This window comes from Phlebotomus papatasi, chromosome 2, assembly GCF_024763615.1.
Source record: "Phlebotomus papatasi isolate M1 chromosome 2, Ppap_2.1, whole genome shotgun sequence".
Lineage (NCBI taxonomy): Eukaryota > Metazoa > Arthropoda > Insecta > Diptera > Psychodidae > Phlebotomus > Phlebotomus papatasi.
Genome location: NC_077223.1, coordinates 38,381,974 through 38,399,224, shown reverse-complemented (window position 1 = coordinate 38,399,224; position 17,251 = coordinate 38,381,974). Strand labels below are relative to the sequence as shown.

The 17,251-nt window shown below is 33.6% G+C and overlaps 1 protein-coding gene across 1 annotated transcript in view; it reads left to right on the top strand.

Annotated features, from left to right (window-relative positions):
• Positions 1–17,251, top strand: part of LOC129804081 (intermembrane lipid transfer protein Vps13D) — a 69,234-nt gene that overhangs the window by 32,486 nt on the left and 19,497 nt on the right. The window contains exons 7-10 of the mRNA XM_055851111.1: positions 1,684–3,009; positions 8,474–9,595; positions 12,972–13,905; positions 13,994–14,838. Coding sequence (XP_055707086.1) covers positions 1,684–3,009; positions 8,474–9,595; positions 12,972–13,905; positions 13,994–14,838 — 4,227 coding nt within the window. The remainder of the gene's footprint in view (positions 1–1,683; positions 3,010–8,473; positions 9,596–12,971; positions 13,906–13,993; positions 14,839–17,251) is intronic.

Here is a 17,251-nt window from a genome sequence, read left to right as displayed (position 1 = left end):
GTCGGTACAGTAACTACCGGTATAGTATTGATGTATCTTTCTCAAAAATCTTTCAAAAGTATTTTTATTTGTTTGAAGTTTGTAACACGGCTAGAGGCCAAACGGTATGAGATATCGACTTCCGGTCTTCGATGACCCTCACAAGTCAATAATTTCCCATAAGTTCGCCGAAAACATTGCAATTTCCAAAAAATTTCAAATAACGAAACATTCTAGGAAAGATTTTATACGCCGTTAGAAATGCAAAACCAGTGATAAGTCCAGATAAGCTTATGGTAGCTGAGATTCTTTATAAGTGACCTCGAAATGCGTGTAACTTGGGGTGGTTGCAATTCGAAATGCGTAAAAATTCGATTGGAAGTTGAATTTTGGGGATATAGAATCGCGTCGAGTAGAGGAAAGCGCGCTACCTTCGGACGATTTATGCTTCGCACAAGTCATTTTTTTCAATGTGTTATAAATGAATTTGGTCCATTATAATATTATATTTTAATAGCTAGTACAATGCCTCAGATGTTCAGAAAAGAGCAATCCGCAAGGAACATACAGAAAAATTTGAATTGTCCGAAGCTTGAGTCGTCCGAAGGTGGCGCGCTTTCAACTAACACTGAGAAAAAAACGGGTGTGCAATTAACTATTTTCCCTCGTAACTTTAACACTTTTTAGGTGTAAAAATATATCAACATTTTTTAATGTTAATTTTGCACCTTTTTAAGGGTAGAAATAACATGAAAAAGGGTAACTTTAACCCCTAATACACCTAAAAAGGGTAATATTTACACAGATTTCGGATCAATAGTGCAGGGTAAAATTAACATTTCCGGAATGTTATTTTAACTTTTTCGGATTTCTCTCAGTGAAACTATTCTTGTCAATCGAAACGGATTAAATTGGCTTAATACGCTTCTTTTGCCTCAAAAGGGTTTTAAAACATTTTTACCCTGGAGGTTGATCACCAACGCTAAGACGGCGATGGCCGCAAAGTATGATGGGTTGAACATGAGCAAAATATTGTCAATTGTAATGAAAAATAAATACAATACAATTTCGAATAAAATATCCTCGTTTAAATGAGCCTTAACAGTTAATTTTTATCCGGAAATTGTCTTAAAAAATGCTCGGAAATTGTTTGCACGCAAATAAAAATTTTGCAGAGAGGGAGTGGACGTTCCAACATGATTCGGTCAAGTACACTCTGTATTAGGAACATTAAATTTCTTTTGCTGCCCAAATTTTAATTTTTATTAACCATTTTTCTTTGAATACTGTCAAAGCGACTAAATGATAATTTGATAATTGACTAGAGCGATTTTTTATAACTGGAACTTTGAAAATTGCTACACTGAGAAAAAAAGAGGGTGCGATTAACTTTTTTTCTTCGTAACTTTAACACTTATTAGGTGTAAAAATATATCAACATTTTTTAATGTTAATTTTACTCCTTTTTAAGGCTAAAATTAACATTAAAAAGGGTAAATTTGATCCCTAAAACACCTAAAAGGCATAATATTTACACCGATTTCGGATCAATACTGCAGGGTAAAATTAACATTTCCGGAATGTTATTTTAACTTTTTTTTTGGGTTTTTCTCAGTGTAATGACCTTTTATTTTAAATTATCATTTATTAACTTCAAAGTTCAATGTGGTTCTTTACTTTGTATCCTTCCACGATGCATTATAGGTTTTTGTAGCCCATTTGGGAAAGATCTCCGTTAGCAATTCCTCCAGGGGCTCCTCATCTGAACAAGATGACAAACCCAGAGTGAATGAAATACCTCATATGCACAAGAATGATAGTACCATTTTTACAATCAGTGAAGAGATTGATGAGGCTGAACAATTTAATTTTGATGACAATACCTTTCAAATGGATGACATTGAGGAAGAAATTAAGTCTCCGGTCAGGAAGGAAACTGTCAGAGATGAGAGAAATACGTATATAATTGATATCCGGAATATGAATTTATTTTCACTGGACACAAATAATAGGAAAAAGAGTCTGTGCAGGAATAGGGCTCTTCCGCGTGCTGAAGAATTTTATTCATGTCAAGAAGATGGTGTAGCTATTTTGCATGATACAGCCATCAGACTTGACATCACAAAGGTCACAGAGAGTTGGACGGAGAAGACAATCAAAGGGCAAATGGATAATTGTGATACTTTGGCGATTAATGGGAGTGTTGTAAAACCTCTGCATTTGTCCTTGACTAGGCATCAGTATGAACAACTCTTGGAGACTTTTGATAATATTTTCAAGGTGCCCAGTGAATTGATTAGACCACCGACAAGTGTCCCTGAGCAGGAGGGTCTTGAAGAAGGTGCAGAGGAAGAATTGCCAGAAGAAGATTCTGCAGGTCCCAAAATTCCCCGAAGGCTTTTCAATCAGCCGAGTTTGAGTGACAAACGCAACCAAATTGAACCTAAAGTCTCATTTGAATTGCCAACTTTTGTCATTCAACTGAAAAATGATTGCAATCGACCTTTGATAGAAATCTCCTTTAGAGACTTCAATGTTCAGTATGAGAAGAATAATATCTTCGAAACTAGCATCCAAGTGTCTCTGAGGTCACTCTTGATGGAGGATCTGCTGCAACCAAGTGATAGCAAAAATCGAACAATGGTCATTTCATCGTCTCCAGACACACAAAATCTTCGTCCTGGAAGTGCTTTTTCCTCGAGATCTTGCCCAAATCTCGCTGGTTTGGCTGTTTTTGGGGCAGATGTTACGGGATCTCTTCCGGAGAATCTCGAAGGTCGAGCAGGATTTGCAGGAATGGCACAGACAAAGTCTAATTGTCCTCAAACTCCGCCACCTTCGCCACAACCAAGAGATCGACAAGACAATTTAGTTCTTTATTCATCACTTATTGTTGATCCTGATTGTCCTAATTTTGCCACGCAATACAATTCCCTGAAGCAATCCAGTTCGATTGACTTCAACAGTTTGGACTTGGTGATATCTGTGCAGAGTTGGTACGTGCTGCTGAACTTCTTTGGGCTCCTTCAGGTAAGTTTGTAAAGTTTGATTATTTTTTTGATTAGAGATTATCTTTTTGACATTTTAAGAATTTAACTTTGCGATTATTTTAAATTTGAATTTATTCAATAATAACTTAAGAAAAATAAAATTTTGCTGAAAAACTTTGCAATATAATATCCCTATAACTTTGAAATTTAGGTTTTTAGTTTTAGATATTTCTAAACTTTTTACCCATCACAAGTTAAAGATTAAAAAAGAACACCTTACAATTTGCAAAATTACCTACAAATTAAATTTACAACTCGCAATTTTTTTAAAAATATTTTTATTAAGAAATTTTTCCAATCATTTCTTTTAAATAAAAGAAATAGGAAAACTTAAATTTAGTAATTATTTTTACATTGTGCAAATGAATTCTAAATAAACAACAAAAAAAAGTTATGAAATATTCTAAAATTGTGCATGAAAAAAAGAAAAATTAAATTTTCGCGATTACAAATTTGAAAAAAAAACATGGATTTTACTATACGTTCAGTTCTGGTTTGCAGTTTTTATAGGGGAGACTGGGGCAAAAAGTCACAAAACGGATATTTTATTTTTTTACAAGCTACTCCGAGCGCTCTAAAAATTTCTAATTAGCGCAGTTTAAAGGAAATTTACCGCTCTACAACTTTGTGAAAGTAATTTTCCTCTATTTTGCAAGGAAATACATTCATCGAGCCAATTTCTAAAAGGTAATTTTGTGACTATTCTCAAAAATGCTGGGGCAAATAGTACCAGACATTTCGTATTATCATATTTTGATTCGTTTCAACACGTGCTTCCGTAAATTTGAAAAAATACCTAGAGGACATATTTTCATAGAAAATTTATTCATTCACACCTCTGTAAAAAGCGCTTTTCAAGCTATTTTAGAAAAAAAACATACAAAAGACTGCAAATCGTTTGACCAATACAAACGACAAGCAATAACACATGGCAATGACGTTTCTTTTCAGCGTGAGACATCAGAAATTGCTTCGCTTTTTGTTACTTTTTGCTCTATACCTTTTGTTACTTTTTACCCCAAGTGGGCATTTTTATTAAAAGGATTTCTGGAGAAAAAAACCTTTGTGAAATTCTAAAATAGATAGCGGATTCGTATTCAAAGAATCCAAATTATTGAGAAAATATTCACCAGTGCATGAATTTTGGAAAATAAGTAGGTAATAATTGTTACCTTCTGCAAGGAAAATATTTCAAAAATAGGGCTAAAAATTTCGATATTTTTTATTTTTTAAATTCTTTGTTCGAATTCTAAAAAACTTACGACATTGAAGAATGTCTATGGAGGCTATCTATAGAAAAAAATTGAGCCGCTTTCTTTTTTACCTTGGAAGATATTGAATTTTGAATTTTTCTATTCGTGACTTTTTGCCCCAGTCTCCTCTACAGTGTAGACCGGTAGACCTATTGAATAGTAACTAACTTCAGATCGCTACAACTTTCAACCCTCTGATTACAGTGGTTCATTTTTTTTGGTTTTGTGCACATTATGAAGCAGCTTTCGGTCGGTGAAAGGCACATATCGTGAACAAGGATTGTTATATTCCACTCTTGGGAATATAATTTATCAATTAAAACACTGATATTTGAACTTGAGACAAATTTACTTTATTTTTCAGAGACTTGATTTTATTTCACTCTTAACTCTACGGAGATTGACACCAGACTAAATCCCCGGAAGACTCATAACTTGACTACCCCGTTACTATTTCAATCATTATTTTCGACAATCATTTCATCATCATTATCCATCTATAGTTTGAACGCAACGTATTTCTCTTAATATACAACAAGGATACGAGGAATATTGTAAAGAAAGCTCTATGAAAAGCCAAGATTTCAAAAAGGATCTAAAAAAATGAGTTCTTTCGCTGTACCGTTAAGGGGTTAACATGGCTCACGAAGGTTATAACTGGCATATTTTTTTTGATTTTTTTTAAATCAAAATACATTTTTTATGCATATTCTTAATAAAATTTGAAAGTATAAAATTTAAGCATTAGAACTGTTAAATATTTTCTAAAATATTCATTATAAAATTTTAAGAATCAGCAATCAAGAAAAAATATTTTTTGACATCAGATGAACTAACTCTGAGTAAAAATTTCCATAGGGATTTTTTTTTCAAAATTATCTCCGGAAATCAGATCCCAACGACTGAATTCAATTCAATTCAATTTTTTTTGAATTGAATTGAAAAAATTGAATTGAATTCAGTCATTGGGATCTGATGTCCGGAGATCATTTTGAAAAAAAAAAAATCCCTATGGAAATTTTTACTCAGAGTAGTCAGTTCATCTGATGCCAAAAAAAGATTTTTTTTCTTGATTGCTGATGGGTTAAATTTGTATTTGTTCAAAATGTTCTTTATTTCCTTGATTGCAACACATTTAAAAAACGAAACGTGGTAAAACAATACCTAGTAAAATATCAAAAATGATATTTTTCCCAAACTTTAGGTTTTTCAAAAATTCTTGGTTCAAGTACAAATTGAATCAATGACTGTTTTTTTTTTTAGAAATTCTTCAATGAAAATTTTAGAAAAAAAAAACAGTTTCAATTTTGTATCCTTATATGGACAGGAACAGGAATTATATAATCGTTTTTATTATGTAGAAAAAAAAAAAGAAAATATGTTTTTATTAATCTTTCTGACCCATGTTCTGTCTTTAATAATCAATTGTTGGATAATTTTCTCTTCTGTTAAAAAAAGAACTGGCAGAGTGTTCCAGGCTTTGCGAAATACTTGAACTCTATATGACATATCGCAAAATACTGTCGTCGTATCATTTAGAATTCAAAACGTTGCTATAAATGGCTTAGTCGTAATACAATTGATTTTTGGACAAAAATTAGTTATCTCTTCCGTTTATAATCGGGTCTTTACTGATTTACAATCATTTAGAACCGTTTTAGGGTTATTACAAATTTTAAAACCTTTCCAATGAACCCAAACATCTGCCTAATCGATTTATAAATATGCTTTCTAGACTCTAGAGTCTCTTAACCCTTTAACGACGAGACACTTTTTACAGACTGAAAATCAACAATAAAAATTGGGAAACATTATCAGTGATAAGTCTTACATCTAACCTTGGAAAGTCCAACAGAGTCTGTTTCGGTGTATTTTGTGCTTCTATGAACGATAGGGACAAAAATAGCCAAAACATTCAAGTAATTTTTCCAACTATACCAATGAATAATAATTTTTGCTTTAATGAAAAATATTACGTATGAGTATTGTAATTTTTATAGCCAAAAGGGTTTTGTTTAAAAAAAATTAGAAGTATAAAAAATAAATAAAATCAATTATGAATTTGAGAATTTAAAAATTCGCCATTTTTGAACTTAAATATTTACTACATAGGGTAAATTAAGCTAATTCAAAACCTGCTCCAAATGGAAATTTTTTTCTATTCCAAATGGAAACGTCATTGTTTTCATGATAAATTACAGTACTAAATAGTTATGTTTATATATTTTCTATACCACAGTTTCATTATTTAGTTAATTTTGCTCCAAATAAAGCGATTATCCATTCATAGTCACAAATTTTTCATTTGTTAATTTCTCAGAAAAATTAAAAGTGTACCTTTTCACCATCGAATTTTTCATCGATCGACCATGTTTTCCAATGTAAAACACAACAAAGTGACTGTTGTTTATTCGTTTTGTTTAACGTTTATGTCATATTTCTGGCTAATTTTAGTTAAATTAAGTGCTAATCTTTATTGTTAACGGTACATGAAGTTTTCAAATGAAATAATTACCTATTTCGTGTACAAAAAGGGTTTTTCTGAAGTGTCTGCAAATGCTCCAATAGGGAACTCCGGAAATATGATTTTTTTGGAGAGATTTTCTTATTGTTTTAAATGGGAAAGGAGAAAAGACCAGGAATAAGAACGAATTCCTGCACTCAAAAGCAACTCAACAAGGTTTTGGAAGCCTTTCGTTGCGGTTTCACTTACACTGTTTGTCTCCAATTAGAAACTTTCCCTTGTCTCCATTTGAATTAATTTGTTTCCAATTGCAGCCTGCGACCCCAATAGGGATAATCGGTTGAAAATGAATGAATGAATGAATTGCAGCATTTTACACTCGCGTATTTTTCTTGTATTTAAGAAGTTTTCAAATTATATCTAAAGAATTTTCACTAAACAGTAACATTCTAGAAGAGTCAAGGAGCAAATTTATGTAATTCTCTTCAGAAAAAAATTGAACTTATTGTGTTGAATCTTCTGTCAAAGTAAAAGCATCTGGAAATGGTTTTGAATTAGAACATTTACCCTAGTAAATAGTTGGAGACTTGCAAAAACTATCCTAGATTCCTTCAACCTTCTACTTTGCAATTACGTACAGACATAAGAAAAAAATAACTTTAGGTAGTCAGGGAAAATAATTTTCATTATGGAACACCGGTGTTCCAATCGTCCTTAAAGAGTTAAGTCTAAAAATGTACGAGTGGTGATAGGTTATTGAATGCCTTTCACTACACTGAGAGAAAACAGAGGGTGCAATTAACTTTATTTCCTCATAACTTTAAGACCTTTTAGGTGTAAAAATATATCAAGATTTTTTAATGTTAATTTTACACCTTTTTAAGGCTAAAATTAACATGAAAAAGGGTAACTTTAACCCCTAATACACCTAAAAAGGGTAATATTTACACCGATTTTGGATCAATAATGCTGGGTAAAATTAACATTTCCGGAATGTTATTTTAGCTTTTTCGGATTTCTCTCAGTGTAGGAATGGCTCTGTGCGTATTATAGCCCGTGCCAGAGGTGCTTACATTGAAAATTAGAAACAGATTCTCAAGTTTTGAATTATTTATTTTATATTTTATCAATAAATTTTATCTTTCAAGCAATACCAAAGCTCAGCACCTTTGAAAAATTGCACTTAAATTGATCCACCCTGTAAAGTTAAAGCAAACATGGTAAAAAGTACAGGAGTATTCCTAAAACGCGAAGAGTTTAAATATTTTATTCACAGTACTTTTATATCTTGCATATAATTTCTTTAATGCTACAGAAGAGATTGTTATATTTTGCAAAGTTTTTGATTTTTTTTTGTTAAAAACATGAGAAATAGGGGGAAGTGGGGTTACATTGAACTGGCGTTTCATTCATATACGATTTTTTTTAGCATATTTCTAAAAGAAGTTGAAATTGACGATAGTTTATTTTATTCCCATAATCTCTTTGTTACCTTTAGAAATATGTGAAAAAATATTGTATTAATTAACCCAACTTGCCCTTATAACTTTTACATTGATTTAAAATTTTTGAATATTAATTTCTTGACTTTAATTTACACTGAGCAAAGACTTAAAAATCACAATAATTTGGAATATTATTATTATTTTTCAACGTAATAAATATTACATAAACCTTTAATAATTTTAAATTTTGCAAATAGTTATTATGAATGTTGCTTCCTTTAGGACGATGAATCAGATGGAGTGTCTTCTAGTGTTTCAAATACAGATCTTCAAGAGCAACTTGTTGATCAAAACAAAAATTCAGGAGACACAGAATTGAATATTACAGTGAGATCACTAACAGTAGTCCTTCTGGCTCCTGACTATGAGATCGCTAAAGCCAATGTATCCAATGCAAAGTTAGTTGTGGCCAAAAGTAACATTACCAAGACTGTTGAAGGTCACTTAGGATCAATGTCTCTTTACGATTTAACACAACATGGTAAAATTTACCGAGAACGCTTTGTGACGAGTGGCAATGAAGCCCTGAATTTTACCTATTTGCGTGACAAAGTGAAGTGCAATAAGAGAACTTTGGACTATGATGCCAGATTGAAGATTCACATGGCTTCAGTGAGATATGTTCACACTAAGAGATTTGTAATGGAGATTCAGGCATTTTTCCAGGCATTTTCCCAATTGCAACAGCCTGTAATGAAGAAAATTAAGCCATCAGAGTCTAAACAAAATCTCCATCAGAGACCCATTCAATTGGGATTGGAGATCAAGGCTGAAAGTCCAATAATTTTGCTTCCAATGAGTTCTCGAAGCGCTAAAGTGATTGTGTCGGATCTGGGAGAATTTTCTCTTCGGAATGCCTTTAGATGGTCCACAGACAAGTCTGTGATTAGTGTCCAGAAGAGAAATATTGATGAGTCTACGGGGAAACCTTTGAGTGAGATTTTGGACGTGATGTCTGTAAATTTGGTCAATACCAATTTATTCGCGGGATCTCGTTCAGAGAAAACTGAAGGATCATCGATCCCTGATGATCTTTGCCTGGACATGGGGGGTTATCGAATTATTAAAGAAGGACCTAGTTTGCTGAAGAATAAGTGTCACTTGTCTCTGCAAGTTGAGCGCAACATGGATTCCTGGAGGAGTCATAATGTTCCAGATTTCAGTGTTCAAGGAACTCTGTCAAAATTGGAAGCTGTCCTTGATCTTGAGCAGTACAAATTGGTCAGAGGATTTCTCAGTTACAATTTGGGAGAGCCAACTGATGATTTGTATTTGGAACCAGCTACGATCACTGAATCTTTAATCAACCTATCCACGGATCACCATCAACAGGAACATCGTCAGGTGAGATTTTCTTTTAACATTTTTGCTGAAAAATTTTTCTTGAGGTTTTTAGAAGTAAGTTTTAGAAATGATTTTTTTATGATTATATTTTGGCATAACATGTCAAAATACTTGTGGTTTTCAAAAAAGGGCGTGGCTTAAAAACAATTCAAATTCATGGCAATCACTTTCTTTTGGAGATATGTTTACAAGGATAACAAGTCATTATTGCTATCTATGAATTATGTCATGTACCTATCTCATTATTTGCGAAAACCCATATCCACAAAAAATTAGCCCAACCCCTTTAGGTATCATTGACAATTGAGGCAAATATTAGGTCAAGTAAAAAGTTCTGAACCCTTTCAACCCTTTAAGGACGAGAGGGTCAAAAATTGGGGGTCAAGAAAATCGCCTTTTCCGACTTTTTAGAGAAAAACACAACTTTGAATAGCCATAGGAAAAATTTCATTTTTGGGTCACCGGTGACCCAATCGTCCATAAAGGATTAAACCTTTTTTTTTTGAATATAAAATTAATATAGTTAGGATTATTCAATTTAGATCAAATATCCAACGTTTTGTTTTGATAACTTTTGTTCGTTTTGAAGATAATTTCATAATTCCACGATTGAAGAAGTTCTCGTCTTAATTGGTATAAAAACTTGACTAGTTCAATTTCATAAGTTTTTTTTTTGAGGCCAGTTTTGTACCATCAAGAAAATTTTGTAACTGCTTGAAAAGGTGATAATCGCTTACTGCCAGGTCTGAACTGTACAACACGTAGGGGAGACTGGGGCGATATTTGTCAAAATCAGGGGCATGCCATTTCCTATGTGTCCCATATGTTTCTAACGAGCCGAAAAAAAACTTTTGAGTTTATTAGCTGTTTTCTGTCATTGAAGAATGAATTAGCAAAAAATACTAATAAAAATAAAAGCCAATTTAATAACGAAAAGGCAACCGAAAACCCCAAATTGGCAACCTACGTAGTTTTGGAGATATCTCGTGAAATGTATACGAAAACAGGGAAAAAATTTCACTAAAACCGGGCGTATTTTTCAGAGCTAATGTCACCCCCCCTGGTCAAAATGGATATTTTATTTTTTCACGAGCTATCAGAGAATCTAAATGACCTCTATTAAGCTATTCTTATAGACAATTTACCGCCCTAGAACTTTACCAACGTTATTTTAGTCAAACTCAAATGGAAATGTGATTTCCGAGCAATTTTCTAAAAGACGATTTTGTGGAAATTCTCAAAATATGCTGGGGCAAATTTTGCCAGCCATGGGGTATTTTTTGTCATTTTCTTTCGCTTTGTTACGAGTTCTCGTGAATGAATGAAATATCCAATTGAAATAATTTGATAGAAAATTTATTCCTTTATAACTTATACCTTGATATCCACACGGTTTTGTCTTGGATTTCAAGATTTCAAGACACTTGACAGATTTGACATCTTGATCTTGATTTTTTGATTTCAGAATACCAAAATCTTGAAATTGTCTTGATTTTGATCTTGATCTTGGTCTCAGAATTGAGGCCAATATTTGTGAAAAATACAAAGTTTTACAAATTTGTGGGTTATACGATTTACGAGCATTTCGTAAGTCCCCAGTAAGAATTCACATCACAAACATTTACGGACAATTTTACAAAATATTGTTTCTCTGTGTATGATTATGATTACCAATTTTGTGATTTTTCGTAATCTGTTTTGAATTTAAGAATTTTGCAAGCTATCCATTTCCATAAGTGTATAACATCCATATGTGATGACTCTACTCTATCTCGTCTTTGTCGTCCATATTCCCAGAATGGAATTGTTTGAACCACCGATTTTCTGTTGCATCAGATTAGGGGCCTCTCGACATTTCATTTTTCCATACGTTTTTGCATAGAGCCACTGAAGACTATTGGCAAGTTTTTTCCTAGAGAGAATTGACTTTTCAGTTTGATATATTTCGAAATCGTGCATTAAAAGCTATCTAAAAATACATATCTCATAAAGTTCGCCGAAATAATACAAGAACTACGAGTAAATTTGTTTAAGTCTCACTCAGTGCAATATCTGCAAAATTTTTACAAAGAAAAGTGAAAAATATCTTCACTTTTTATTAGGCTTGATGGGCGCCTGTATCAGATACTTTATTGTGTCCATAAATAGCACAATTTTTTTTGAGCGTATGCTTCGTCTATTTACCTGTGTCGTAGTAGTACTGAAGACCAAATCGAATTTTCTCCTTTTTACTTTGATTTTTGAATCTGTGACATACAACTGGCTTCATCAAACACAAAATTGTCAAATTTTTTTTTCTAAAGACTGTTGTCACCTTGAAAACACCGTTTCTGTGCTCGTTAAAAGTCGTGTAATATCGGAAATTTTGTGTTGATAGTTCTAATGGAAATTGCAGATATCCGTGCTGGTAACACTGATCCCGCTTATTCACGGTGCCATGATAAATATATTTGCGCCAAAAAGACATAATACAAAGAAAAGCTCTCATAAAAATTAATTGTCTTATTGATATCTTTGTCAGAAGACGGGTAGCTCTTCACTACACATCCTTTTACTTGAATCTTGCAGAAATACAAAGAAATTAAATGAAAATATCACTTCAAATGGAAAGTTCTTAAATCGCGCGCAATTCAACTGTGAGAGAGAGATAGAGACGCAAATAATTCTATTAACAAACGTGTGGCAGCGCTGCGGTTGCGAAAAATCTCTATAATGCGACAAAATATTTTCTTCTCTAATTTATCCTTATTAGCAGGTCGTGTCCTTTCTTTTGATATGTACTTTTGCATTCCTTATTAACCAAAATAGTGTTGTACAAAAGGGTTTTTCTCAAGCCTATCCTGAATTTTGGGACAGCTCAAAAGAATATGAGTCTTCCAGCTCAAAATTTCATTCCAATGTTTTTGTTGTAATATCGACAAATATTTACAATTAACCCAAATAGGTGTGTTCAACTAAATTATAAAAAGGATTTTCTTGTGAAAATGACTTAACTTTAAGGAATTAAGCAATTTTAACATTAAAAACCTCTCACTTTCTCTACGTGAATTTTCGCGGCACTTCGAAGAATCCCAACTGGAACCACCAAATTCACATCGGCTTTTCTTTTAGCTCGGGCCTGGTTTAGTTTGATCCAACACGATTTTATATTTCGTGAGATATTGCTAACTAATGACATCTTGCGAAATGGCTTCAGAACTTTTTATTTGACCTTATAATATTCGTGATCAGTGAATTACGATTTTGAATTTTGCGACATTTTTTAGACTCTAGGTTTTAAAGGAGGACTTTTCATTTTCATTTCATAAAATCAGCCTTCTATTCTCTTTTGAAGGTCAAAAGGTCATACCTTTTATAAGGTTATTCTTCCTTTTAGGTTTGGACTAATATGTCCATCACACTCGATCTTCAAGGAGTCCTTGTAAAACTTCAAATGCCTAAAAGTGCTCCTGAAGCCTTTCCATTGGCTTCTTTGGCCACAAATAGAGGTTTTGAGGATATACTTTTGAGTGAAAAGGATAATTTTCTCGCTTGCATTAACTTTATTAAATCTTCATTGAAAATTGATTCATTTAGCGATGGATCTCAGGATATTGATTTAGTATCTCAGGAAATTCTCGTTACCGATTCTCGCACACAATTTACAGCACCCAGAAATGTTTTTACAAATATCCTAGCACCAACAAGTTCAAAGTTAAATGAAGATTCTGTTCAGGCTGAGGTTCACAGTCGTCGCCGGCAGGATTGTTCAAAGTACACAATTTTGTTGAATAATATGAGATTGATGGCAATTTTGGATTGGTTGGAGAATATCAGGGATTTCCTGTCACAATCTGAAGAGCCTCCAAAAGAGTTAACAGTTCCTAAGGTACTTCAAAGTGACTTTGACAGTCCTAATGTGCAGAATATTGATGATTCACTGGAATTAGTGTTGAATATTACAAATTCTGAATTGGTTTTTGTTGAAAATACCGATCAATGGGATACAAATGCTGTAATCCTGAAGAGTACTACCATTGTATCTTTTCGTCCGAGTGAATTGAGCAAAGTTATGTCACTAAATCTCAATAATCTCGAAGTGTTTTCTTGCACTTTGGATGCAGAAGATACCACGGCTTTGTCAATCATTGATCCCGTGACGATTAATTTGGATATCAGAAAGGGTGTCCTGGATATTCAATTGCAAAAGAGATTGTGTATCCGATTGTCGTATCATGATGTAAAGATGTTTACAAAGATGCTGCAGAGTCTTCCGAAGCAGACAAAACATGCGAGATCGGGCAAAGAGGAAGGAGGAGGAGGATCATTAGGTGAGTTTTATCTTCAATTTTTAGTTTTCAAAAATAACAAAATACCTTTAGACTTTGACCTTTACCTTTGCCCCTTGTTCTGCCCTAGATGTCGAAGCTGCCATTAAGAATTTGACTGCTTTGGGCTTTAAGAGGGCAGATTGCATGAGAGCCCTTGAGATTTGTCCAAATCAGTTGGATGATGCAGCTTTGTGGCTTACACAGAATGCAGAACCTCTAAAAACAATCACAGTTCCATCACGTGGTCCCTTGGAGATTCAGGCTGTTGAGATTAGGGCAACATGTATCAGTATTTGTGTGATTGATGACTGCAAAGATGCAGATGTTCCTCTTTTGGAACTTTCTCTGTCTCATTTGGATTTGAGGCAGGAAATGGGAGCGAGTTTTTCAGTGAGTGAAAATTTGGGTTTCCGTGCAGGACACCTGAAAGGGGTGTTTGCCAGTGATTACTACAATCGCAGATTGAGTGGATGGGAGCCCATTATTGAACCGTGGAAGTGTCAGGGAGAATGGAGTTATAGCCTGGGGCAGATTGGCACACAGAGAAATCGTCTCCATCTGCAAATAATCAGTGAGGATATGCTCAAGTTTAATATCACAAATACAATTATTGACCTGTACCAGGTAGTCAGAGATAATTGGACACAAGACTACTATGAAGGATCCACAGGAAATGTGCGTGGAAGTGACAAGAGTCCCAGTGGACATCGCAGAAGGACACCTTTTGTGCCGTTTGCCCTGAAAAATGACACTGGGATGACTCTTTGGTTCACGACGCTCGTTTCATCGCCAGATGGAGTGCCCAGAAGGGAACTGCTGACTAAGAGTGAGACCCGATGGCAATTAGTACCTCCAGGAACTGTTCAACCTTTCTCCTTTGGGCCTCAGAACAAATTGCGGCATCACGATTCCCATAAACTCAATCTTCATCAGGTTAGTGAAATTTTTGCAATGTATTTTTTTTCTAGGTAAGGTAAAGTGCCCTCGAGTCGACCGGTTCCTCGATTCGACCGGTGATCAAAATTTGAATGTTTTAATGGTGAATTTCTATAAAATTGTCACTGATTCGTATTTATTTATGGAATAATTGATCTATTAATGTTAGATCATACGCCAAATATTAGTGCAAAGTGCAAATATAAATAAATTGAATAAATAACACTACCGGTCGAATTGAGGAACCGGTCGACTTGAGGGCACTTTACCTTAGATAGAAAATTGGTACAAAATTTGAAAAAGGGTCGAAAATTGGTTGCGCATTAATTGTTTACTAGTTTACAATTCACAACCAAATTGATTCGAATTAAATGTAATAAATTAACCAATATAATGTAAAAGTAATACACTTGAATTTTGGGCAAAAATTAATTTTCGATTCATAGCCGATCTATATCCGGTTAATAACCGGTTATAGAAGATTTAGCTTTTTCAGAATTTCAAGCTCTTTCAAAAAAGTCTAGTTTTGTTTCAAGCGCTAGAAAAACTCTTTACTTAAATATTTGTTTAACATTTGACCTTGGGATAACGTTAAAAGGTATAATTCAAGGTCAGGATCGTTTGTGGATGAAAAGCCTGCCTGGATTATACTCAAAATATGTTCAAAAAGTTAAAAAAAAACTTGCACAACACGTTTTTGAGATAGCATAAAAATGGCTTTGATTGCCAAAATCTGCCAAAAACATTGGAGGTACAAAAAGATAAATGAAATTGAAGGATGCTTATTGAGGAATTTTGTTGACATATCTATCTTCTTTTAAGTAACAAATACAACGGATAATATTTCATTTTACTGATATATTTTTATTTTTTTCATTGATGTAGTATTCCATCATTTAAATATTAAGTTTCTTTCATAAAATAAATTTAGGCCACGCCCCCTATAATAGCTTTAGGAATTACTGCTACTTGAAATTGAATTCATTTTCTTTTAAATTTCTTATATGACATACAGGGTGGATGAAAAATTATGCAATAACTTTCAGAGCGTATAGCTGTCAAATCGGTGATGACAGCGATTTAATATTTTGCATAGTGGTAGTTCATTTTATCGGTTAAAGGCCTACAAAAGCATTTTCGATAATATTTTGTAAAACTTTTTTAAACCGTAATGGAACTCAAACGTGACAATTTAATGTCGCTCTATTTTGCAGGAAATGCGAAAGCAGCTGTTGCTATGGCTTTTTAAAACCCTGATTGTAATTAAACTTTACGTTTTTCGAAACATAACTTGGTACAGGGATACTAGTAGCATTTTAAAATGCTTTGGTGGAGGTTTAAAAAAAATGCTTCATCGCTAGTCATCGTTTTTAAAGTGAAGAAGCAAATTGAACAAAACCTGCGTCACATCTGCAAAGAAACGATCTCTGAGACACATAGATCGCAAATAACCATGAAATAAATTTTGTTAAAGGACCTCTATATGAAGCCTTAAAAGTCCTGAAAAGGACGAGATTTCATCGATCCTCAAAAAAAAGTTATGCTCGATCCGACGAAGGAGTAAATTCGCTTGCACGTTCGTGGTCAGTTTCAGAAATGTCATCTTTTCTGATAAGAAAAATTTTAAATTCAGCAATTGATGTGCAAACAAAATGTTTGTGTCTATCTCAAGGAAAGATCATACGATAATTTAGACGTTCTAATGACCACCAGAAGTCAAGGACCACCTTATTTGAAGGTCTGGACTTCCTTGAAGACAAATTATCGCTTTCCACTCGGGTTTATAGGCTATATAGGGGAGACTGGGGCAAAAAGTCACAAAACGGATATTTTATTTTTTTTACGAGCTGCTCGAGCGCTTCAAAAATTTCTAATTAGCACAGTTTTATAGGAAATTTACAGCTCTACAAGTTTGTGAAAGTAATATTCCTCTATTTTGTAAGGAAATACGTTTATCGAGCCAATTTATAAAAGGTAATTTTGTGACTGTTCTCAAAAATGCTGGGGCAAATAGTACTAGACATGGGGTATTGTCTTATTTTGATTCACTTAATTACGGGCTTCCGTAAATTTAAAAAAAAATACCTAGAGGATATATTTTCATAGAAAATTTATTCATCTACACCTTTGTAAAACACCGTTTTCTCTGCGAGAAAAGTGAGAAAACGAGAAAAGCGCTTTTCAAGATATTTTAGAAAAACACACACAAAAGACTGCAAATCGTTTGACCAGTGCAAACAACAAGCGGCGAGACACGATAATGACGTTTCTTTTCGCCATGAGACATCAGAAATTGCTTAGCTTTTTTGTTACACACAGAAAAATTTTAACTCTAAATTTAAGAATATAAAAGATCCTGGGAACTTAAATTGGACGTGAATCCCCGAGGCGTTTAAGTTTAGAAGCTCTG